Raw genomic sequence first — 26,274 nt, forward strand, 5'->3', positions numbered from 1 at the left:
CAGACAATTTATATTCTGTGCACGTATCGGTTTGCTTCGGTATAATTTTACAGCCTAGTTTTTTTTCCTCACTGCAGTTTATATAACATTCAATTTAATGGATGGATTCTATTTTAAAAATCTTCCCCCACGCCAAACTTTTCCTCACGAAAACAACTCAAAATGTCAATCTTTGATATAACCAAGGCAATCTATGCCTTAAAAGTAGTTGTATGACACTATTGAATAATAAATACATATATTTTTAGAATTTAATTACTATTCTCTGTATGTTGCATGTCATAAGACCATGTTATCCAAATATAACAAATATATTAACAGGTTGCAATGATGCCTATTTTTCGAAAAAAATGTTTTAATACGATATTATGTATTATGTATCTTTCATGTTTTTTTTCATAACCGGTTGTTATGCGTCTATGAAGATAATAACATGATATGTTCTCATACATAGCAATAATATTGTATAAAAAATTCTATATTTTGGCTATTTCTTTAAATCTCATAGTAGTTGAGAGATAAATACTAAAAATGTGTACTTTTCTGGATTTAATGTACTAATATTTCTAAATGTGCCTTACGATCATGTTATCATATAAATGATATCTATTTTTAGAAAGAAAAAAATCATGAGCTGTTACTACACAAGGTTTATTTAAAAATTACTCAAAGTGTGGATTGGATTCAATATAGGCCTACGTAATTGTGTCCTCATCCCCCACCCCCACCAACTATTAATTTAAGAGTAGAAAGTTGTTAAACCTATGATACAGTTTACTTATAGAAGTAGATGCAGCTATTAAATTATTCAAATTTATTCATTTATATGTTTAGATTACATTAATAATTGTTATTTTTATGTCACAGTTAACCTTTTTTTATACACTGTATTATATTAGATGATGACCGAATTATTTTATTATGCAAGTTCTACTGATCAAACGCTTTCTGCTTGGACTTGCTACAGTGCTCTTTCACCTGTCATTCGTTAACACATCTGGATGTAGAGATAGCGCCTGTTTTCCACAAACTGTAACATTCAGTCAAATCCCAACAACCTCCATAACAGTTTTACCACCAGATGTAACATGTGACAACTCTATTTGTAAGGTACTGTAGATAAAACAAAATTAACAATAAATAATATGTATAATTCAATTAGAAACATAGAAATCAAAAAGAATTCTACCTCAATATCTATAATTAGAACTTACATTACAATAATCAATAATCAACTGAAGTATAAATAATGATGATCTCAAAAGACAATCAAAACAAGCTGTTGGCTGTCTGCTCATCAAAGTGTGTGAACAATGTTTGTTGAATTACAACATTACATTGGCAGCACAGTAATCACATTACAATGTCTCGGTTGGGGCAAATTTTACCCTTTAGATTGACAGAATTATATCCCAGAGAAACATCAACAGTATTGTACTGTATTACTTGTCTGCCCATGTTTGCTATACATTGTACAAAAGGAAGAAAATAAAGAAATAAAATAACAGTTTATTTAAACTCCAAACTGTACTTCCCAGTTAAAGATAATGTAGCATTTAATTGTTTAAGTGTATATTTTATATTATATTCTTTTTAGATAAGTCCAATATCTGAAAAAGTTGTACCAGAATTAATAATTGACAATGAAGGAGAAGACACTACGACTTGGTCAAGTAAAATATGGTCCAGTACATCGACCATTCCAGAGGTCATCATTACTGTAGATCTCGAAAAAGACCACAGTTTAGAAGATGACCTAACTATAACGTTTCGGTCTGAGCTTCCAGAAGCAATGATACTTGAAAAATCTAGCGACTACGGAGAAACATGGAACACTTTACAATTTTACTCAACAGATTGTTTTAAAGATTTTTCAGTGAATGAAAGTTCTCGTAGCTCTGATGTTCAAAAGACTACAGATGTGTTATGTGTTAATCCATTTCAAAATCAAATTGACAATGGTGTACAGTATGTTTATTTCTTGGTTACGCAAAGGTTTGAGTTGCTTTCACCAGGCTTGTCAAATCCAGAAGAGCTTTTTACGGGTTTAGAGGAGGATGTTGCATTAAGAGAATTCTTAAGCCTTACGAATCTAAGACTGAGGTTGTCTAGACCTACATTTAAAAATCAAACCAGTTTTGATCCAGGAAACACATCAATGATGTATCATACAGCTCAATACGCAATTTCAAACATTGAGACTATCTTAAGGTATTTACAGAATTCTAACACTACTTCTTCTGATGTCAACCAAACATCTCTAAAGCTGACCTTCCACATAAATAATTCTAAAAATACTGTACTAGAGCTCTGTCTACACTATCAAACTAGTTTGACCAACAAAAATTGTGGTGTGTCCAATGGTAGTGATATGCTTAAATATGGTAGTGATATGGCATCATCATGTCCACATATGGGCACATCATATTTTGTTGTCACATAAAATGTTATAGTCAGACAGAGTTTTAACGCAAAATCTCATTTTACAATACACATAATTAGTGAGGAGCCATAACTGTTAAAATTGTTAATAATAAAATCCTTATTTATTCCAAAACATTTAACAATAAATGTTATGCTAAGAAATATATTTACTATAGTAAAACCTAACATGAAAATTATTTACTATAGTAAATATAAATATACATTTTCTTTCTTTTCTTTATAATTTTCAGTTGCAACTGTAATCTACATGGCAACTACTGTGATTTAAAAGATGGTGAATTGTCTTGTCAATGTCAACATAACACAGAGGGACGGGACTGCCAAAAGTGTTTACCCACCTATGATCTTGTGCCATGGCAACCGGGATCTTTTTTACCAGTCACTAAAGGTACTGCCAACAGCTGCAAATGTAAGTTTACAACTAAAGTCTCCCTGTATATTGAATTTAGTGGTGTTGTGTTGAGAAAAAAAGTGATTTGCATAAAATATGTGACTTGGCAGCCATTAGATCATTCACCCAATATTGAAAAAAAATATTTCTTTTTCTCCATAATACTCTTATAGAATACAATTTTACATACAATGAATGCAATTATAAAAGGCTAGTTTGAATAATTTTCAGTTTTATAAATAAACAAAAAAAACCAAAAAACTGTTTGCTATTATTACGAGTGAAAACTTGACAAACATAAATTGATAATTAAGGACCGGGTGTATTATACCCATTAAATGTGATATTGATGATATGATTCAAATAACTTTAAGATTACAAACTATAGAGGGTGGTGTACAGGGTAGGAAAATATCCTTTGGGGCATGTAGTGAAGAGTTTTGGGAAAGGGTTCAATAACTTTTCCAAATTTAAAAACCCATAAAAACCATTTAGTAGTAGTCGGATTTATTTTAAAGTATACATGAGATGAAACAAATGAACTAAATTATGATTATGATAAATTTATGGTTGGTAAAAAGGAATCATATCTGGAATTATGAATATTTATATCATGTTATTTTTTAAAGATTAATTTTGGCTCAGCAAGCACACCCATCAAATAATGGATAAGTCCAAACTCTTATTGTGTATCAATGCATGAATTGTTTGACAGCACACAAAATTCCAATTACATCACAATAAAGGAACTACTTTTAAATCTCACTATTCTTCCTACCATCATCTTTATGACAATGCTTACCGAAGCGCAACCAAACAATTCATTCAGGTATAGTTAGGTTTATTCCAGTCGAAAGACCAATCCACCTTGATAACGCTTTCGTGACACTTTATTAACATATGGACTGTTTAACCAAAGATGTCTGTGAGAAGTTTAGTTTAAGATAATAGGAATTTATAAGTGTTTATGTTGGCTGTCAGAATGAGACACAGTTGTAGTAACTTTTCTTGCTGTATTATTTTGTATGGCTATGCATATTATTATTATTTTATATGTATTGGATTAACACACAGTCAACAAGGTAAGAAAAGTGGTTGTATATCACTATACTAGAAATTATTTTGTTACTGACAATGCACAATTAAAAAAAAATATGTTATACCATATAACTACAGTAATTACAGTTATATAGGCAGACTAGAAGCAGGTGACATATAGCCATTCAAATACATATAGTATACATAAGATTCTGGAGTAAATCAAGAAAGAGAAGATACTGTGATCACATTGGTGAAATCAATGAAAGTACACTTATCAAACTTGAAAACTTGTTCACAAAATCAACTTAAATATCACCTCAAAATGTTTTAAATGATTTTGCTATTCTAATGTTCGTTTTCAGTAAGTCCTATTCAAACCACCATAGCATCTATACAAACCACAGCAGCAGCTGAACTGCTTCCTACCACCTCAATATGTGAAACAGAGCCATGTGAGAATGGAGGAACTTGTCAGAAAACAAACAATGGATTCTCATGTCAATGTACTGAAGCATACACAGGTAACATTTTTACATTTCTCTATTATATCTTATTGTATGTCAATAAGAAAGTAAACAAACACTCTTTAGAGTTTACTAAGTATGCTCCTTTGTTTTAATATACAATAGAATTGTAACACAACTAATCAAAGGTTTAAGGCAAATCTCCGCCGCAGTTGGCGCAAATGTAAATGGTCTGTCAGTTTATACATTTTTGTAGTATAGTCAGTAGCGTTACAGAGAAAAGGGTCTTTCACACCTGTTCTGGCACGGTTTCAGTCCGACACCGGCAAATCCAATCGAATGTCAATGTTTCGCTTTTACGCGGCTACGCGCATATCGATTGCCGCACAGCCGTATGGAGCGACGTGAAAACAAAACATTGACGTTCGATTCGCCGGACCGGAACAGGTGAGAAAGACCCTCAATACATTACTCTGTGTGTTCATGTTGAAAGGTAGCGTGCAAAGTTGGCTCTCTTCGGCTCATTCATTCATCAGTGGAAAATTACTTTGTTTAATTGATTGTTTACATGTTGAATAAAGTTACAGAACCAAAAGATGTGTGTGTGTGTGTACCTGTGCTGTATGTTATGTGTTGTATTCAAAACAAGCTAAATATAACAATTTTAATATAAAAAGAAGAATTGGATACAAGTAAATTACCAATTCACATTTTTACCGGTAGTCATGCTTTTGTTGTTTAACAGGAAATAGCTGTGAGAATGCTGTAGACCCATGTCAAAGTAACCCATGTATGAGTGGTCATATTTGTACTAATGACAACAATGGATATATTTGTAAAGTAGAAGATGTAAGTACACAATAATTACTATCACCACATACTGTAAAGATATTAGCAGGCTTTTTAACAGAAGAAGCAACACTGTGGTATATAATTCAATTATTATACTGTTATTATTTAAGTTTCAATGACTATGGACTTCGTCAAGTGAAGACGTGTTTTATCTTTATTATAATTTAATTTAAATTCATTCTGGTTATACGGTACTTCCAGAAAGTGTCCGTTGCCATTTGTTATGTCTTCTGCTGCTGTTCACTATAAATTAAATTGAAACTTTTACAGTTTTTGCTTTATTTTGTGTTGAAAATACTGCAATAAATTTAGGCGAATAAATGATAAACTGATACTTTAACACTTATTTACATTACCTGTTATTGATTATTATTATTAAAATATAGTTCTATATAAAAGGTTGGATATTATAATGTATGCACTTTTATAAAAAAAAATATTTTACCAACTAACTAACCAGCAAATAGCTTCTTTATTTTTTTGTTAATAGTATATTCAAACAATTGTTAATAAGCTTTAAATATGAAAAAAAAAAAAAATAATGGAAATTCTAGAGCAAATAATTATTAACTTGGATACCTTTAAATGTCATTACCATAGATACACAAAGCAACATTTTCCAACATAATCACAAAATAGGTTTGTTGGGTATATTATAATAATACCATGGAAACGTATACAATTGCTTTGGAATTTAATTTTAAAAGTAATTTTTATGCATTTGTATTTTTTAACTATATAAATATGAATTGGCACTATTCATATTTTTGTTGTACAGTATATTGATTACTAAAAGTTTTCTAATTTGAATGCAATGAAAGATGATAAACAGCAGTCTAGATTCTAGATAGCATCTTGACTTACTGTACACTGTAATATTGATAAAAAGATAAATATTTTGGCATATATGGCGTTTCATACATTAATAGACAAAAATATATGCCGACTCAGCTGGTGGACATCAACATAAAAAAAGACAATAACTAGATACTGTACTTTGTATACACTGTCCTTGAATAATTTTGAAGTAGTATTTGATAAAGTTAGTACTAACTCAAATACTGGACACGTTTTTTGCTCGCCCAAAATGGTTTCCAAATACAATTTCAATAGTATAAACCTTTTTAAAAATTCTGGTCAAAAAGGTACACTGAAATGTCTGAAATAAAAACTCTGAAATCATACACGTGTTCCAACATGTAATATACAGAATTTTGAAACATAACCATCTAGCTTCTTACATGCGGCCTAGGTCTATTCAATTCTGGCAAGACGACCACAAACGGCAATTATTTAATATTTTGAAACATAGAGGAAAATCAAATAGAGAATAACAAAATAGAACACAATCATGCTGACTGTTCAAAGTCTCTGTAAATCATTTGAACAAACAAGAAACAGGGAAACACTGAAATCTCTTGGGAAACATTTTCTAATTTCTCACTACTAGTTAACACATCAGATATGATACTGGAAAAAATCAATAACCAATCAATTTAAGATTGACAATATCTTGTAGGATTTCCCTTTGGAAAAAACAGTGATGAACAGTTAAAATGGTCATATCCTAATGGTCATCTGTGATCTGTAGATTACTGATGTTTTTATGATCTGGTATTTCTGGATCTTTTATACTATATATGGTCAGTGCCAACCTAAACAAAACTATTGTATCTCAGGGATTAATTGTCTCCCAGGGATTAATTGTCTCCTGACAAACCACTTAATAATAACCTTGGAAATTCGTAAAATAATTTCCAAGGGAAGATTGAGGGGGCTTGCTCCCTCATTTTGTTAGAGCTTTAATGTTCAAATGCTTATAAGCCATGTGTAATTAAAATTTACCGTGAAATAAATGAAGCATGGTCCGGCCGTAGAGATAGAATAGCCTTCGGTTTTATTATACCTATACTGTAGGTCTAATCAGTCTGCCTTAAGTTTTAGTAGTGTACAGTATGTGACTGATGAGCTATAGCAGCTACTGTAGACACTATGGGCTAAGTACTCAAAGTCATAATCTTCAAAGTTATATATTACTGTATACTAATGTGGCTACTTAAACAAACTGTTATTGATCCAAAAGAAAACCGTAAGATACATAGCAAATGCTCCTCCTTTATCCCATTCCAATCCTTTATTTTCTTTATTTGGTCTTCTTAAAATTCAGGATATTAACCATCTTCAACAAAGTGTTTTCCTTTATTCATGGCTAAACTCGATCCTGCCATCACACTTTGATGATTTATTTAGTTTCAATCTTAATTTTCATAACCACACTACTCGGAGCGCTAATTAAATACGTATTCCTTTTTTTAAAACTACTTCTTTTAAACATAGCATTAAGTTTACTGGTCCTAAACTCTGGGATAACGTACCAGTTAATATAAAAAGTGCTTTGTCTAAGAAGAGTGTTTCTTTTAAATTGAAACGGCACCTCTTATCTAGTTATGTTTAATTATCCTTTCACTCATTGTAGTTTTGATATTTAGTCTTTTCGGTACCCTGAAACTAAAAGTCTTCATTACTGTTTTTGTCCTGTTTCCGGTTCCTGTGTTGTCCTGTTTTATTTTTCAGTTTCTATGGGCTGCCTTATACAAGCTTCGCTTTCTAGGAATGTTGCCCCTCTTATTTTAATCATATTTACTGTTAATTTTTATTTTCTATGAAAGACAAGAAGAGAAATAAATGTTACTTTGATTGATTGATTGATTGATAATTAGTAAATTACAATGCTACAGTACTGTATGATGACATAATGAAATGCAGTACAGTACTGTATGATGACATAATGAAATGCAGTGTGTATTTACACATTCACTCTACAATGAATTCAAGCAATTAAAATAGGCTCTTGGGGTTAATTGAATAAAAGTTCCTTAAAAAAGACTATCTATAATAATGATACATAGATATCTATATTATTATGCATCAGGTAAAGTAGCTAATTGAATAAGACAAATGTGGGTATGCTCTGACGAAAGATTTAAGATCTACCAGAGTATAACTTAAATGTTTTAAATGTACTGAGCACTGGTACAATTTTAATTATAAGTACAGTGTATTATAAAGTAAAGTGTGTTCTACAGGTAAACCATAATTCCGAAAATATAATTTGGTGTACATTGGTGGAGCTCAATTCCTTCATACACTTAAAACTTTTAGCGCCACCAATTTTTACCAGAGGTTAAAGGTCATTATGTCTAGATATTTTTAAAATGCATGTCTAATTAAAAATCAATACATCTGGTATCAGTCATATTGTTTATAGATTGTCTATTTATATCTGTGTTTGATTTTGTCACTTTTTAATTATTCGTCACTAAGCTTTTTAATTAATCAATATAATATATTGAGCTTTCATATTGTAATTTAGATTTAAATTCTATGGCATTTAGTGATATGTTACACGTTTAGGGCATGCAAATATAATTAGTGTGTTTATCTGGTAAGTCAGAATTAAAATTGTTCTATAGGCAAATATTTTTATTTAGTAAATGTTTTGTAGATATTAGTGTTACAATGATGTAGTACTGTACTCTAATGGTATAATTGTTCTATAGGCAACAGTTTTAGCATGATACGACTATTTAGTCTTTCTTTTAGAATGTTATACTGTAGTGTCACAGTGACATCTGTTAATGAGTAGTATAATTTTGTTCAAACTTATCTGATATTTGAGTCATCTCACCGACTTGAAATCAAATCGTTTTTGTATTTTTGTGGATTAGTGAAACAATTAAAAATCAGAAAGAAATCTTCTTTGTTGGTTAAATTTTACTATTATGCCTCCTTTAGTATAAAATGCTTACATTTTTTAGATTATAAAAACACATTTAATTATTTCAAATATTCACAATACTATTAACCATTATTTATTATAATTTTTATATTTCTTAACAGGAAAGTGGTTTATCTAAGAAAACTATCATTACAATAGCAGCCGTATCTGGTGGTACTGCAGTGTTCATTGTATGGGTGTGTTTTATAATTTACTACGGAACTTACAGACAAAAATTGCAAACGATGAACCGCAAATCTCAGAAGTATAATGTACAAACAGCTAAGGTAAATGGTCAGTCTATGTCCGGCCATTACACTGTAAGTTAAATAAAAAATATTGATAAAAAGCATATACCCCCCTCATCAATGGGATTCTACCCTTGCACCATTTATCCTGCTTTAACCTTTGACATGGTGTAATGTTATTTTTTTTAAACTTTTAACCAGCTAGTTAAAATTTACACACACCTATATATTACCCACTAACACTCATACTTGATACAGCTACTGTAATCTACACTGCATTTTAACTTAATATTATTAAGAAAAATATTTTGGCACACATGCCATTTCATACGTAAGTACTTGACATTGTAATTTACAGACAGGATACCAAACATAAAGAAGATAGACAAATACAGTATGGCCTATTTTAATAATTATTCCATGGTAATACTGGATCCTTTAACACAATGAAAGAGCATTAAATGAAATCTAGTTTACTTAAATATACAGTCTAGAACACTTAAAAGGGATAGCCATATTTTGGAAACAAACAAACCAAGTTAAAATAATCATTTGAGTTTCAAAGGTTCTTAAAAATGACTGAAAATATTTAGTAAACAAAGTTTAAACGGTATATTTTCTTATTAAAATGAGCTGTTAAGCAAACAATATGGAGAAATTGACCTTTACTAATGAATCCTATCTGCATTAGTAAAATAACAAGTAATGAACAATACATTGTTAACAAAAATAGCCAAATTAACATAATTTAAATAGTTTATATTCTATTGTTCCCTTTTTTTTGTTGGTATTTTGGTAAAAATTACTTTTTCTAACTGCATGGTATTTTATTTACCGACCTTCCTCCAAACCTCAATTACTGGTCTTATTTCTACTCTACTATCTAAAAATTATGAATTACTATTCAGAATATTATATACTACATTATAACAACAGTACTGTATATTAGTTTCAACAAAAGCTAACACAGCGCAATATTAGTCTATATCCATTTTCTAATACCCAAATATGCAAGTGCTTCATTAACTTACAGTTATTATCATAAAGCAATTTTGCTATTGGCGTAATTTATATATAATATACAGATAACAAATTACTATAACTGTAATTTATAATAGCTAGTAAATATGAAAATAAAAGACATGATATTTTTTTTTTTATTTAAGAGCATTAAGCAATCGCAATTGCTTGGTGAATGAAGATTAAAACCAAATAGTAACTTCAAATTGTATGCAATTTTGTGTTTATTGGGTAAAGATATTCAACAGAGGGGTTTTAATATAATATAATAAAATAATAATAATATATACTAATATAAAATTGGAAAAGCACTTTTACTTTAATATTTTCATTAAAATAATAGAAATTTAAAATAACAAAAAATAAAGATAGCATTCTGTATACTTCACGCTTGTATAAATATTATAAAATAAAGCAAAATCCTACTATTGTTATTCCAACCATAGAAGAGTACAGATTTGTTGATACCTGATGGTTTAAGCTCTGCAAGAGTGCATGAACTCCAAGACAAATGGAACATCAAAGAAAACAACCTGATGTTGGGTAAGCTGCTCAGAAGCGGCAAGTTCTCATATGTGTGCGAGGGATCGCTGAAAGAAGACGATGATACCGTAGCCGAAACCAAAGTTGGTGTCAAGTTACTTAAAGGTATCAATAACACATTTTTAATGATCACAATCAAAAAAAATAATATTACATATAAATATAAAAACAATTTATAATTTTATTTTTATTATTATCAATGAAAATTTCAATTTAAAAATCCGCAATTCTGGCAAGATGTTATAAATATTTTCATAGAATCTTGTTATGTATTGAAAATACAACAAAATATAAAACTTTTACATTTTGACTCATATTCTCCACCAAAATACACAACTTCTTGGCGTGTCCAATGGTGGGAATAATTGATTTGATTTTAGTAAATTCTTTTAATTGTTTATAGATGAAAGCGATGAGACAAGTAAAAATGAGATGTTAAATGAGTTTAGTATTTTGTCTACTATTGGCAAACATAATAATACAGTACATCTACTAGGAATGTGCACCAGAGTACTGGAACAATCAAGTAAGTCAACAGCAAACCTTTTCCACAATCTGTGGCCTAATATTCACAAATCTTAAGAAATATATTAAAAAAAACTTAAGACACCAAAAAACACTTCATGGCGAGACAGAGGTCCAGTGGCTAACATAATAAATATTTAAGGATTTGTCTTATGATTTGGTACTGTATTTTAATGTAAATTTGTCCAAGCCGAGTTGTGGACGCCGAGCCACTGGACCTCTGTCTCGACATGAAGTGTTTTTTAGTGTCTTAAGTGTTTTTGCAGAACTCCATTTGGTTGACTGAAACATGGAGTTTTTTCCTTCATAATTGAATGTCTATGCGATGGCATAGCAATTAATCAATCAAAAGATTAAGTGACATTGGACATTTAGAAGGCTTTTGCATATACAAAAAAAAAAATATCCTTTTCATCATAAATACAGTTTTATTGAGAAAAAAAATTACCTTTCCATGCCAGTACAGTAGTTGATATTGACTGAAAGTTGATATCAACTAACATCAATGTATCAATAAGTTTGTCTGAACAGTTTTAATTGTAATGCAATCCATTCTTGTTTCAGCTCAACTTTGTTTAGTATTGGAATACATTTCTAGAGGAAATATGCTGAGGATTTTGAGAAGGTGCAGAAGCAGGCGAAGGGACCAGCCCCCGATAGATGCCCTCCCAGAGGATGAACTGCTTGGATATGCTAATGATGTCATCCAAGGTCTCAAGCACTTAGATTCACTAGGGGTAAATTATCCTTTTTTATATTCAGACTATAGCATACAATTCATGAAAAGGTATCAGACCTGTGAGATTACATATTCAAATGAGTAACAATTTCTACAATAATAACAAATTTGGGAAAACTATTCTAGCAACATTAAAAGCATCACAAATATAATTTTAAAGCATCCTGGTACCTGTTTTGATAAAAATTTGCTATACATTTTCTCTATGTGTTTTTTAACATTTTTGATGCAGATTCCCGATAGCCACAACCTACCCTTAAAAATCCAATAACTCTGCGACAGATTAGAATAATAAATAAATATAATAATTATTTCTAATGAATTATAAATTGTTTTCTCTAGATTCTTCATTTGAACATATGTGCAGAAAATGTTCTCATCACGTTCAACAATAAAGCAAAAATATGCGACTTCAGACGATCTGTTGAGATTCAAGAGCCTGAGCAATATATTAAGTACACTCCTCATCATGATGTAAGAATGCTATGGATTTATACAGTCACCTTTTTCCAAATCGAACTTTTTCAAAAAAGATCTGCAATTCTTTCCTACTGTTCAAAATGTATTATGAGAGACTTTCTAGAAAAAATACATTTTGTCACGTATGTGTTAGAAAAGTAAGATTATAGAGGATAAAAACGATTAATATCGTACTTGAAAAAAAATGTCAACTTGACATGATTGAGGCTATGTCAAAAGAGGACCATCCCACCTCCCTCAGTCAAAACAAGATTGAGCCTTCAATTGTTCCTTTTCTGCCAGACCAAGGGGTTTGGTATTATGAGAGTTTTAATACTTACATATCTAAGACACCACCACTTTTGTATGTGCAATAGATATCAATTATCATAAAAATTGTGCAGAAAATAAAACAAGATGGAGAAGCAGGGACACACCATGATATCCCATGTTCCACAACCGACACAGTTGAATTACACATTTTTTCTTCTATCATTTCAAAAGAAAAGCTTGCCATTACATACTATATGTATGAATATAAATGAACAATAATTTCTCTTTACTTAGGAACAAAAGAAAAGGTGGATGGCATGTGAAACACTAGACGGAATCTACAACACCAAAAGTGAAGTGTAAGTCGCTGCTATGCTTTCATTTAATTTCATTTAAAACTTTATTACACAGTACAATGCTTTATAATACACCATAGTTTTTAAATTTAAAATATCAGATACTAACTAGCAAAAATACCTGCCAGTGCCACCCCACACCCACACTCCCCTCGCCATCTAGAAATATTATGGCAAGATGGGATTTGAACCAAGCATGTCAACCACAAACCTACAACGTCACTCAAAAATTATCTTTCTAGCAGCACACAGCAGTGTGTATGCTTCTGAGCTGCATGTAGTGTTGTAAAAGAAGTGCAGTAACTTCTGGGTGTCATTTTTAACTTCTCCATAAACAAATTCAATAATAAAAAGTATTAATTGTATTATTATTTATTTCATAGCTGGTCATTTGGAATGTTATTGTATGAAATTGTAACATTAGGTAAGTACAGTACATTTAAGACACTACATAGGATATTATCAAGTAGACATTTTGAATTGAATTAATGTGTGAAATGCCAGATGAGATAGGCTTCAGTATAACAGTAGACTCATCATGAAGAAAAAAAACAACAAATTCTTCATTCTTCTTCTCTTTTATATGGTGTCACCATCACCAAACTTGGAAAGGAATAACAATAAAGTATGATGATAGTGTTGATGTGTACAGCATAGAGCCTTACATTACAAAACATTCTTCTAAAGCTCTGTCTATACTATCAAACTAGTTTGACAAAAAAAGTGTGATGTGTCCAAACATGGTAGTGATATGACGTCATCGACAGTATACAGTATAATAAACTGTGGATTCTCAAAATGTCAATTTTTTGGTACACAAACATTAAAAGATAAAAGCATACCTTATCAAAACCATTTACTACTTGCTTCTCAGGTGGAATCCCATATGCTGATATCAAGATACGGAACTTGAAAGAGAAGCTTAAGGAACACCATCGCATGGAATGGCCACGGCACTGCTCTCAAGATCTCTACAACCTTATGCTAAGCTGCTGGCATCGGCGTCCAGAAAGTAGACCAACTATCAACCTGTTGTCCAAAGAAATGAAGCTTTTTAAATCATCAAGCAAGGTATTAATACAAATTTAAATCAATGTAGTAATATATACAAAATATTGAATGTAAATTATTTGTATAACACATAAACTATACTATATATATCTATACTACAGTATACTGACAACCAATGACCTAACTAGGTCAGATCAATTGATAAATTCATCAAAACTGTGTCGAGCGTGTATTATCCCCGCTCAATGAATTAACATGACATACTTTGTTCGTCCATTGTCTCAAATCAAAAGCTTCCTAATAACAAATTCATAAAAAATGATTGCTTGTTTTTTAAAATAGTAAATTTACTTTTCTCCTTTTTTTTCTTTCAGAAAAACCTCTGTTTAAAGGACTACCCTTTCCAAATGTATGTGGCTATCAGATATCCAGAGGAGTTTGATGATCCTATGGCTATTCAAGACTCATTTGTTTAAACTTTTTTGTGCAATATTTTTACGCCTTGATTAACTATCATAAGAGACATCCACTATTTGCAGCAAAAAGTTTCAAATATTCAATTACTTTATTTTTACTATTACTATCAAAGAACAACACATAATTGAAGTAAAACATTTTTTTTGAAATATGGAATAAAGATTTGATACTCCAATATAGTATCAATTTTATCAAGTTTTGAAACAACAACAACAAAAAAACAATATCATTTGGACATGAAAAGGAGAGTAAAATACTGGTAACAACAACAATCATTCTGTTATAAAGGAAGCTTTCCTAAAATTACCATACACACACTTGGGCAAGATGAAAATGTATCCCTTTAATTTCTGAAAAGTCACAATTTAAAAATTGTCCGGCTTATCTTAATTTCCAGTTAATGAATAATGTCCAGTGTTTTAAGTATTAACTTCTAATGGTAACTTAAGTGTTTATACCAAATACTCATAATCTTTACATGCTGTCATTGAGCAGGCATTAAGTATTTAAATTTAATTAAGATGTTGTACATTTTTAATACTAGGAATATCTTTTTCTAATTTAGCTTTCTTTTTTCAGACAAGACATTAGTACAGTTTAATTGAATTAAGATGACAGATAATAATATAACTTTCAGTAACTTACAACTTGTGTTCATATAATTTTAAAGAATTTTATAGTAAACTAAACTGAGGAAATAATAAAAATTATTATTATTAAAACATTATCAATTATTAGTATGATTTTAAAATGTATTACTTTTAAATTATAATAGTTAATTTATTTGAACAAAGATATATTATAAGCATAATAAAAAAATACAAATAGGTATTGCTTTTTCCTTGAACATTTTTTTGAATAATTTTAATAAAGATATTTGACTGTTTTAGTAGTAGTCTGTATTCTGTATTTTTTAACCACTTCTAAACAATAGGATAGTGAATTACATAAATTACATTTTTATGAATCTACCACATGAATTTCCACAGAGTTTGCGATAGTTATTGAATTGAATAGCCCAAACCTATTATTCTTTGGACACAATTTTCCATACGGACTAGAAGTGCATCTATCTCAAGGCTTTACCTTTGGTAATGCTCTAATACCTCCATAATCAGATGATTGTTGTGCGGAAAATGGCATTCAATTCTAGTCAATTTAATAAATACTTATCCATGGTATACCTCCCCTATTAATTTTTGCAATGTCTCATTTTCTGGAGAATCACCAGAAATTGTAACATCTGGTTGATCTACCTAACTTCTAAAAAAATAAATCAGACTGTTTTTATAGCAAAATATTAATATATATCTTCTTATTTTTATAGTATCTGGTATAACAACCTAATGTATTCCAGCATCAATTTTATTCCCATGACAGCACAGTACAAAAGGACATCCATGTGTTTCTATCCTAGCCTAAACTTGGGATTTATAAATAGGGCATATACTGACCCCAAATAATACTCCTGGTTCTAATCGTATGCCTTTTCTCTTCCTGTGTTAATCCTGTACAAAGTTAGCGAGATTTCTTTCATAATATTTCTTTCAAATTCTGTATTTTAAACATTTAATATTCTAACTTAATTTTTTTTTCTTTGGGGGGTTATTTTTGTTGTGATTTCTGTTGTGAAACATTTTTCATTTATGGTAATGTAACCAAATATTATATCTGCCTGTACCTTAAAAGGATTAAGAAAGGATTAATCATGCAACAGCAATCATGAATGTATTATTAATTCCAGCTATCATAAAGTCTTAAGCTCTGTGTACACTATCAAGCTAGTTTGACAAAAAAATGTGATGTGCCCATATATGGACATGATGATGTAATATCACTACCATATTTGGACTTATCACTACCACACATTTGTTGTCAAACTTACCTTTGAATATTTAACTACATCGATAAGTGAATGCCTGCTGTAGCACACTACATGTTAGCCACATGATCCGTAAAATCAGTTTCTATATCCTCAGAAGGTCCAGCAAGATGAACTGTAACAATTTCATGTAGTGCTTTGAAGTAACTGGATTCATTTCCTACAGTATAATTATGTTGAAGTCGTAAATGTTCCAGTGTCAATGGTATAAAACTTTGTTGAAGTTCTATACCAAATGTCCGCAAACCTTCTGATGATATTTTACTATTGAAGCTACAACAGAATAAATAAGCGTTAATATTTAAAACACTTTTTCTTTACGGACAAAAATGATTAGTACAATTTTTAGAATAAAAAAAAAGTGTGGAATCGTATCTTGTATGACACTAGTGAGACACACCAACATTTGTACTCTTGATAGAAACTTTCCTATATTTGATATATCAAATTTATACGATGTATTTTTAAACAGTACAGCACTATAATATAATTGACATTATACTATGGTATCAACATTTTTTAAATGGTTAAATGTCTGATGTTGCAGGAAATGTGGGGTTTTATTTAAAATGAATGCATTTTGAATGTTAAAACTAATTTAGTATTAATGAAATATTATGAAAATTCTTGTTTTTTTGGGAGAAGTCATTTGAGAGAGTAAACCGAAGAAAGCTGTACCTGATATCCATTCTATTCAATTGAGAATTAGATGACTCATCTGTCAGTCCTTCTGCAAGTTTCATGAGACATGCATCACCTGCAGATAAGGCATAAAACTGTGATATCAGGTCTTCATGAGCGCCTTAGGTGCTAGTTACGCCCGGTTGAGTTCAAAAACAGTGTTTTAAGTATTAACTTCTAATAGTAACTTAAGTATTTTCTATTTGCAACATTATGTTCACTATTATCTAGATATTTCCAAAAATAAGTCAAAAAATGCCCAGTGAGTAATTAGGTTTATTCCAAAATTGAAGTATGGCAACTATTATGTGAAAGAGATTACAGATTTAAGTTGTCACAGCTACGACTTCAAACTGCATAACAATTGCATTAAAAAAACAAAATTAACATTATGTTATGGTCGATGGCAGCCGCCATATTGTGCGGTCCCGGTCCATGAAGAATCACTTTTTAAACTGCAATAACATTTGAGTCTGCCCTCTAGCCAATCTATAATACCTCAATGGTGACAACTTACTTAACAAAGTAGAAGCTAGACCCAGATACTTTAAGTGTTGGTTATTCATCATAGCAGAAAGCAGTTGCATTACAAAATCTGTAGTAATACCTGCAAAAGAATGTTACTTCTTAGCAATTAGTCTATACATTCCCAAGGTTTCAATGTAACACTTGAAATTCAGAAAAGCTTAGTAAACTTGTAATAAAATATATGAATATTTAGTATTTCTTAAATTCTTAATGTTTTTTTTATTTAAAAGATCTAAAATACTTTCTATTAAAAACAATAGAAATATTGAAAACTATACATTTTTCAGAATTGTTTATTTTTGGCCAGTTTGTTCGGTTTTCTTTGTCATAGAGTAAACCATATATATACATATACCAAACACTGGTATTTTTTTAAACTTACCTTGATCCGAAAGTGTAAACTTAGTTTGGCCTAGGTCAAGGAATTGTAAGCATCCATCTTGGAACAGTTTTACAAGTGATGACTGCATGCTGTTGGCTTGATTGCCATGCACACTTAAAAAAATGATTTTCTTGTTTTCTGAAAAAGTAAACACTCTAATATTAAACAAGACCTTATATTACATAGCCTATGTAAATACGCTAACGTGATTGGTTGAAACTGCATCACATGACTACCGCTGCGAGGATCGTAAATCGTATATATCCTCGAGAACGATGATATTGACTGTGTAATTTTCGCGTAATTATCGTGTCCCCTGTCATTAAACATATAGATTCTCGAGTACGATGATATTGACTGTGTAATTTTCGTGTGCCAACACTCGCGTTGCCGATAAATAAACAAAAGTCATCTACTCGATCTTGAACTCGGGTGGAATTGTCACTCCATTGCAAGACAACGTTTCATCCGCTGGGCCACGGAATTTGCTTGAAGAAATTAATCTTCTAAACTATTTAAGCTATGCATACATAGCGCCCTCATTTGTTATAAGTCCACCCTAAATGTGATGAAACACCGTTTGTGATTGGTCAATACTCACGGTAGTAACCTAGTAACTAGTACGCGCTGAACATCCGGTGATTCGGCTCCTCGAAGATCGAGAGAAGACGAATTGTTTATTCGGCCTACCTGATTATAATATTATTATTAATAGGCTTATTGATGGAAATTCTTCTGTTAATTTAAACGACCTAGGCCTAAGTGAATATTTTATTGCCAAGGAATCATTAATTATCTGTATATTATTCTTCGCAAGGTAAGGTGTCTAGGCAGGCTTGTTTTAAATACAATACAAATAATAGGAGGCCTAGCCTAGCTTCACCCAACCCAGCAGACTTGTTCTTGGCTATATAATATAACAGATATTGCCTTTTATATCGGTTAAATATAAGATTTGACATCCCCTCGGGAATGATATTAAGTTCTCGGGGAATATATATTTCCCTCAGCTGGCGCTTCGGGAAATATATATTCCCTCAAACTTAATATCATTCCCTCGGGGATGTCAAATCTTATATTTAACCTCTAAGCAGTCAATATCTGTATAATAATTGATGGTTATTGTACAAAACATAGCAGCAAAATACATCAATTAATCAATGTACAAAATAAATGAAAACGAAAATTGAATAATCACATAGATATAAATTAATTGTTTCTTTGTACTTACCAGATACTATTGAAAATAGTTGTGACAGCATCAATGATGTCATTGAACAAAACTCCAATGAAAGATGGGTAATAAAATTGCTTGTTTCTAAATCATATAACATATTAAATCATAAGCAAACTTGAAATCATATTTTCCAAGGATGGAATGGACATTGATAAGAAAAAAAAACACTTGCATATCTTGATTTGACTTAAAAAGCATAATATAACTTTTTCTCTCATCAGTATCAATTAGTAATAGTTCTCTATTATGTTACAAATATTTAATGAATAAGTTATTCTATTATTCATATGCATATTAAAAATGCATAGTTTAAAGTGATATACAATTCAATTCAATAAACTTTATTGTCTAACTCATGAATGGCTTGAAACTTTGGCTGAAAGTACACACATTAACATTGTCTAAAAACATTGTCGCACAGACAGTAAAATAGAATAAAATCACATAAAACAGAGAACAAGATGTTATATAAAAAAGTTAAAAGAGGACACACAAAGTACAAATTGAGTTAAAAAATAGCTAAGATACTTATTGCGGTTATCGTTTCCACATTAAATTAAAATGCCTCATAGCAGATGGGAGAAAGGATCTACGTAGGCGTTCAGTGTTCCAGCGAGGATATGTAATGCGCCCAGACCGGCTTACCTGTAATTCCTTGATAACGTATAATTTCTTGTAATGATTTAAAACAACCTGAAATTATATTTTGTTCGTAGCTGAAAACCGACGGTAATCGTTGTCCATTATTCACACTTAGCCCTAGACAACTCAAAATATCAACACTGCTTGATATATCTATAGAAAAAAAACATGGTAAAGGGACAAAATAGAAAGAAATACTACACCATTATCAAAATTCTAAATGCAGTTACTGATTTATAATTTTTTCATTTTTCAGAATATATAGGATTTGTTTCATGCCTGTTTATAAAAATATTTGGATCCGGGTTGGTTACTCTTAACTTTTTTCATATGGCGAGGTGCCGCATTTACGGGGGATAATTTCGTGGGCACAAGTGTGGAAAAATATGGGAAGTTGAAGCATTTATGGGGTATATTTTCAATGATTTGGTAGCACAAGTGTTGGAATTGTTCCATAGCCATAGCTTCAATTAGAGAGCCATTCAAATAATATATAATAGACGTTCCAGTCACCCAGTTAGGGACCATGTCAAAATTATTCTACTGCACTTACTGCAGTACTGTAACTATATTTTACCATTGTCTATAAGTTCAAGTTCCTCCAATCCATCAATATTCGAAAACAGGTCCCTTAATGTGTCCATTCTTTCAATTAGAAAACCGACACCAATAAGTGAAATTTTTCTGAGTTGAGAAATGGCGCTGCAGGGAAGAGGGTCTACCTTTAGATCGGATCTGTCATTTTTCATACGCTTTTTAGGAGGCTCGGCTGAAGAAGACATTAAACATTCTGGCACTGAAATAAAAAAAAACAAAAACACTAATTAACATTTGAATTTGTTCAAATATAATTTACTATTAAAGAAAGTTAAAATAAAGAGAAACTGAAGGCAGGCATCAATAAGGGTTTGTTTTTGCTGAAAAGGTATTTTTAAGAAACCATTGGTAATTTGTTACAAAAACCTACATAAAATAAAACTTTTTTTCATTTATTGATCGTTGATGGTTGGTTTTTATAATGACATCATTATTGTCCAGAGCAGTCAAATGTTCACTCCTTACAGTAATCTTATGAAGTTCATAATAATCATAATCTTGGTTTAACAAATTGAAGTTTAAAAAGTTAAGTCAAATTGAGACTTTGATTAACTATGTTGCAGCTAAGAATTGTTCCAAGAAAACCAGTATTTACAATCAAGTTCACAGTCAATTATCATTTGAAAAAAAAGTTGGCGTTTTTGTGTGGTAGTGCAATTTCTAGTGAAAGCAGAAATAGGCCCGAAATAAAGTTATAGTGGGTAGGGGATTTTATATATGAGTGAAATTCTACAATCAGATAGAATACAAGAATAAAAAAAGAAGCAAAAAATGCAGACAACTGCAGTACTTACACTGATGTTTTCTTGATACAAGATATAGAAATTGATCTAAAAAATAGTATTTCACATCCTTCAAAGTGATTGTATAAAGATGACCTTTCTGTAACAACTTGTGAATTATATCAGCAACAGCTTCAGATTCAGAGGGAAATAGTAAATGTTCAAATGTAATTTCTTCTACATTATTAGCAAGAATTTCAAGAGCAATTGGATTGTTTGCCAGGGTATTGCAAGTTTTCCCCCAAATATTGATTGATTTAGGAGTATACTTATAACAGGATTTGCTTATGTTTAAACAAGCTGGTTGTACTAGAGGGTCTGTCAACGCTTTAATGACTCTTTCATCTTTCTTGTTATCTGAAAGAAAAAGACAACATCTTTTGATAATAGGTGAAAGAAATTAAAACCATTGGTTTGATTAAAAAATTGCAAGATTACTGTTATGTAATAGTATAATTTCAATATTATAGAATTCACCAGACATTTATACTCCAATGACCAATGTAGTCTTCACAAATTCGTCATATAGACATTCCCATAAAAGAATTGACCATGAGTTGTTTATCAAGAAATATTAGAACCAATTCATCATATTTAAGGATCAACAGCTTTGGAGCAAATATATATCACAACAACAAAAAATGATGTACAGTCTACTGTTAAGACACTATCAAACTAGTTTGACCAAAAAAGTTTGATGTGCCCAAATATGGTAGTGATATGCTTAACTATGGTAGTTGGTAGTGATAAGACATCATCATGTCCATATATGTGCACATACCATTTTTTTGTCACATATCTGTAAGGTTTAATTGTGTAGACAAGGCTTTAAAAGTACTGACCATCAAAAAACATTAGCTGTCTCAATAACATGTTAGCCTTATTGTCATGATACTTCTGTCTCCAATCACATTGACTTATATCACCTGGCAACCGAAACTCTCTTCTTCTGTTGTACTTGTTGATCTTGCATTTCTTTTTAAAGTGTTTTATCCATACATACTGTGAATTGATGCCTGAAGTTTGTAAAAAGCATTATTGTTATGGAAAAACTTAAAAACACCTTTTCAGAACTTAGGCCAAACATATGTACAAATGTTTTACTTGGTGTAATATTTTTTGTATTTCGATGTTTTTTAAGGGGCAACTGACTCTTTGAGTTATAGTAATTGTTTTGCTTTAGTTGCCCCTGACCATTGTGCTCTGTTTCTGTTCTGTTCTGTACCTGTGTATTGGTCGAATAAATAAATGAAATGAAATATGTGTTATAAGTAAAATTACACAGCCTGAATGAAAATACAATTTGCTATCTTAGATGGACTATAATTCATTTTTACTTTAAAGCTTTTACACAGGTAATCTGTGAATTCCACTTATTATTTTTAGGCATACTGTACATGGGTAAAATATAAGACAATAACTGGCCCTATGTGAACATTCATGAACGCATGGCATACGACTTCACTCAACATCATTGCAGGGGGTAAATGTTTCCAAACTGTGTGAAAGCAGACCTCCCAACAACTCTCCTTTTTCCCATGTTTATCAAGATAGCAATATCTTTCTATTTTAATAGCGCCCTCTCTGGTTTGAATAAATGTTATAGTGTGCCCTCTATAGTTTCGACATGCTTTCAATAATCCTTTTTTTCCAAGTTGGGAGGTCTGCGAAAGAATGGTAGAGCCGAAAATACATACCCTTAACATTTAAGTCATCATGAAAGGCATTCAAACAGCAAATGGGCAAAAGATGAATTAAATCACAAAGAACATGATGTGGCAAATCTAAAAAGAATACAAAATAACATTTATTAACAAATCCCTTTGTTTTTGCACTTGATTTACATATTTCTACTTATACTACTCTCTCTATCTATGGCCTGTTTAAATAATTTTAAAGAGGCCTAGCCTAGCTAAGCTAAGCGGCGCTTTAGACCTAGCTTAAGCCTAGGCCTATGCTCTCTGGTTAGTAGAGGCAAATATAATAAATAATAGTTAATACTGCTGAGGCCTAACTAAACTAGCTAGCTAGAGTAGCTAGCTATAGAGAGTGTTGACAAAGTGCGAGGCAGCGAGGCACGCGAGGCAAGCGAGGCATGCCAAATATTTGTGCGAGGCATCATTTTATCATTTCCAAAAGTGCGAGGCATGCGAGGCATATACTGTAGTTTACAATTTCAAAAAGGTGCGAGGCATATCTTAACGTGCTATTATGATATATTATAGGCCTAATAATCAATCGATACAAGCGTATCTAAATAGATTCGTGTATACACTCATCATGTTGTTTATTTTTATGTAACGATTGTTTTTTCATTCAAATCATATCGTGTCAAATTTTACTTTTACAAAAGTGCCCAAACTACGGTTCAAAAATCTGAACGACAGTCTTCAACTTTCGATAAACAATAATTGTTATAGCGACACACTCATCAAATGACTGCAATGTTTGTTGGCATTTCGAGCGTGTTCACTCACATGTCTCTCGAACATAGCAGAGTGAAAATAATATTTTGTCACACCCCTGCGCCTAGATCCGGTAGACCCGAGAGATGGACAATCCCTCTTTACTATTTAGCAGGTAGCGGAATGATTCAGCCCTCAGCTCAGAGGATCGTGGTGCATTCCCCTCCTATAGCACGTGGTTTCAGCAGCAACGCACAGACTTCTCTCTGAGCGGCGTGCCAAAGACTTTTTTGACATTCCATTCTCTAGGAACAACACGTGTACCTCTCTCGCAAATAAGGTGAACAGCGATTGCCAGGACAAGTTCAATAACTGGCGGTGAATAAAAGGTAACTGATATGCCGATCCAATAACATGCCGCAAAGAAAAAAATTGCGACAGAATTCTGGAGCGCGTGTGAAAAAAGACTTACGTCCGACAATTGTAATACTAGGCCTAAAATTAAACTTTAGCTAATATGCTTAGCCCTAACCTAGATAAGAGGCCTATGTAGAAAATAATTTAATCAATTTTGATAAAATAATAATTGGTGTAATATTTAATAATGATACACTATTCCTGTTTTAGTAAGCTAGGTATATTACGAACGATTTTTATTTATTGTTGTCCATGTACGTACTAATAAACCTGGCGCTAGTTTCCTTCGCTTGTATTTTTACTCCAAATTTGATAACTAACTTTATCGTGTGAATACCACACCTTAGAAGTATACCTCATGAGTACTTTAATGAAAGAATCACATAAAAAGTAACAAATAAATCCTTAAATTAATGATTTTACAGGCGTGTTTCTCGCACACTGTTCGCGAATTTCACTTATTCAATGTTCAATATTTTTGTTTCTATGGAGCGCCAAAAGAGCAACGATAATAGAGGACTAAAACTCAGTGGAATGCGTCAATTTCTCATGCATTTATTGGTGAAAAACACGTTTTATTTCAATATATTTGTTAATTTGTCAATAAAAATGTTGTAATATGTTACTGCTGATACTGTTCTGTTTTCAAAGAATAATAATCGATCCTAAATCAACATCACTACCTAGTCTAGACCTAGGACATCCTACTAAGGATATTATGATGAATTTTTCTATTTTATTCTTTAAAAGGTTAACGAAACCGTGTACATTATCAACAGTAACATTTTTCCTTACTGACAGTGACAAAATCTATTGAAATTGTACTTGATTTTCACCAAATAATGCGTTAAATATAAATGGATTCCACAGAGTTTTTAGCTCTCTAATTAATTTTGCTCTTTTGGCGTTCCATAGAAACCAAAATATTGAACATTGAGTGTGCGAAATGCGAGAAAAACAACGTCTGTAAAATCACCAATTTAATGGATTTATTGTTACTTTTATGTGATTTTTCTTCATTAAAGTAGGCCTACTAATTCTAAGCTGTGGTATTCAGGATAAAGCCTTGGTTAAATTACAAGGCAGGTGCAAAAGGAAACTAGCCTAGCGGGCCTAGGCCTAGGCTACTTAAATTTCGGTGATTTCCTGCCTTGCAATTTTGAGAAATGATAAAATGATGCCTCGCATTTTTTGATGATGGTAAAACGATGCCTCGCATAAATTTCTGACTTGCCTCGCATGCCTTCCCTGCCTCGCGTGCCTCGCTGCCTCGCACTTTGTTACTACCCAGCTATAGATAGAGGGCCTTGCCTCTACTAGGCTTCTTAGGCTAGCTAGCCTCTCCTAGGCCTAGGGCCTAGCTAGGACAGTAGCCTAGGTCTATATATTATATAGATTGAGGCATATGGCTAGCTATAGCTAGAGCCTCTAGTCTAGTAGAGGCTAGCCACATGCATGGCCTGGCCTGGCCCTAGATAGCTAGGCCTAGGTCTATTGTTTCCATAATATGGAGGCTTTCAGCCTACCTTTAACTAGATTCCATCCCAAGCTATCACTTAATTCAGCAACAGTCAACAAACATTTGTCATACAATGACATAACCTGCAGTAGCTCTATCCTCTGCATTTTGTTTTGTTTTCCTTGCTTGTTTTTAAAACGCACACGTGCTTTAAAGGTCATAGTTCACAGTGTTTATGAAGTACAAATGTTGACAAAAAATCTAATAAATGTTATTGAAATAACAGTTTAATACTGTTAATAATAATACACAATTAAATAAATAATACGCACTTAGGCCTATATCAAATCACCCTAAATAACGACTGATTCACAAATGGTTAACTCTCCCTTCAAATTATATGGTTTTTACTTGAAATCATGAAGATCCGTGTAAGCGCGTTGCATTATGAGATATGTTTTGATCGAAAACTTTGACTGGAAGTCAAAGTTATTTTTTGAACAAAAAACGTCTGTATTTCAGTTAAATGATTTTTTTTTTCGACTAATTATTATGATACTTCAAAATGACCTACTTTTTTTCGAAATCTTTTTTTAAAATGTTTTCGGAATTAGTCAAAGGGACATCTTTAAGTTTAAGC

The 26,274-nt window shown here is 31.5% G+C and overlaps 2 protein-coding genes across 2 annotated transcripts; one reads left to right on the top strand and one right to left on the bottom strand.

The window, feature by feature from the left end:
- Positions 1–1,032: 1,032 nt before the first annotated feature.
- Positions 1,033–15,464, top strand: LOC140051981 (uncharacterized; the record flags this gene model as incomplete). The annotated part of the gene is made up of 14 exons (XM_072097343.1): positions 1,033–1,110; positions 1,598–2,211; positions 2,676–2,854; positions 4,240–4,398; positions 5,087–5,190; positions 9,094–9,291; positions 10,686–10,887; positions 11,186–11,308; positions 11,872–12,044; positions 12,389–12,520; positions 13,073–13,137; positions 13,518–13,558; positions 14,009–14,205; positions 14,520–15,464. Coding segments are annotated over 14 exons (2,367 nt in total), but the record flags the coding sequence as incomplete, so codon positions are not given.
- On the bottom strand, positions 14,074–25,821 carry LOC140051516 (uncharacterized). Its single transcript, XM_072096760.1, has 12 exons — positions 25,702–25,821; positions 23,051–23,137; positions 22,196–22,369; positions 21,366–21,710; positions 20,552–20,770; positions 19,978–20,127; positions 19,327–19,413; positions 18,096–18,233; positions 17,703–17,792; positions 17,183–17,261; positions 16,508–16,777; positions 14,074–14,163 (listed from the first exon to the last, which is right to left on the bottom strand). Exons 1-11 carry the CDS (start codon positions 25,799–25,801, stop codon positions 16,555–16,557), a joined length of 1,692 nt encoding a protein of 563 aa, XP_071952861.1. The 5' UTR covers positions 25,802–25,821; the 3' UTR covers positions 14,074–14,163; positions 16,508–16,554.
- Positions 25,822–26,274: the final 453 nt, after the last annotated feature.

This window comes from Antedon mediterranea, chromosome 6, assembly GCF_964355755.1.
Source record: "Antedon mediterranea chromosome 6, ecAntMedi1.1, whole genome shotgun sequence".
Taxonomy (NCBI): Eukaryota; Metazoa; Echinodermata; class Crinoidea; order Comatulida; family Antedonidae; genus Antedon; species Antedon mediterranea.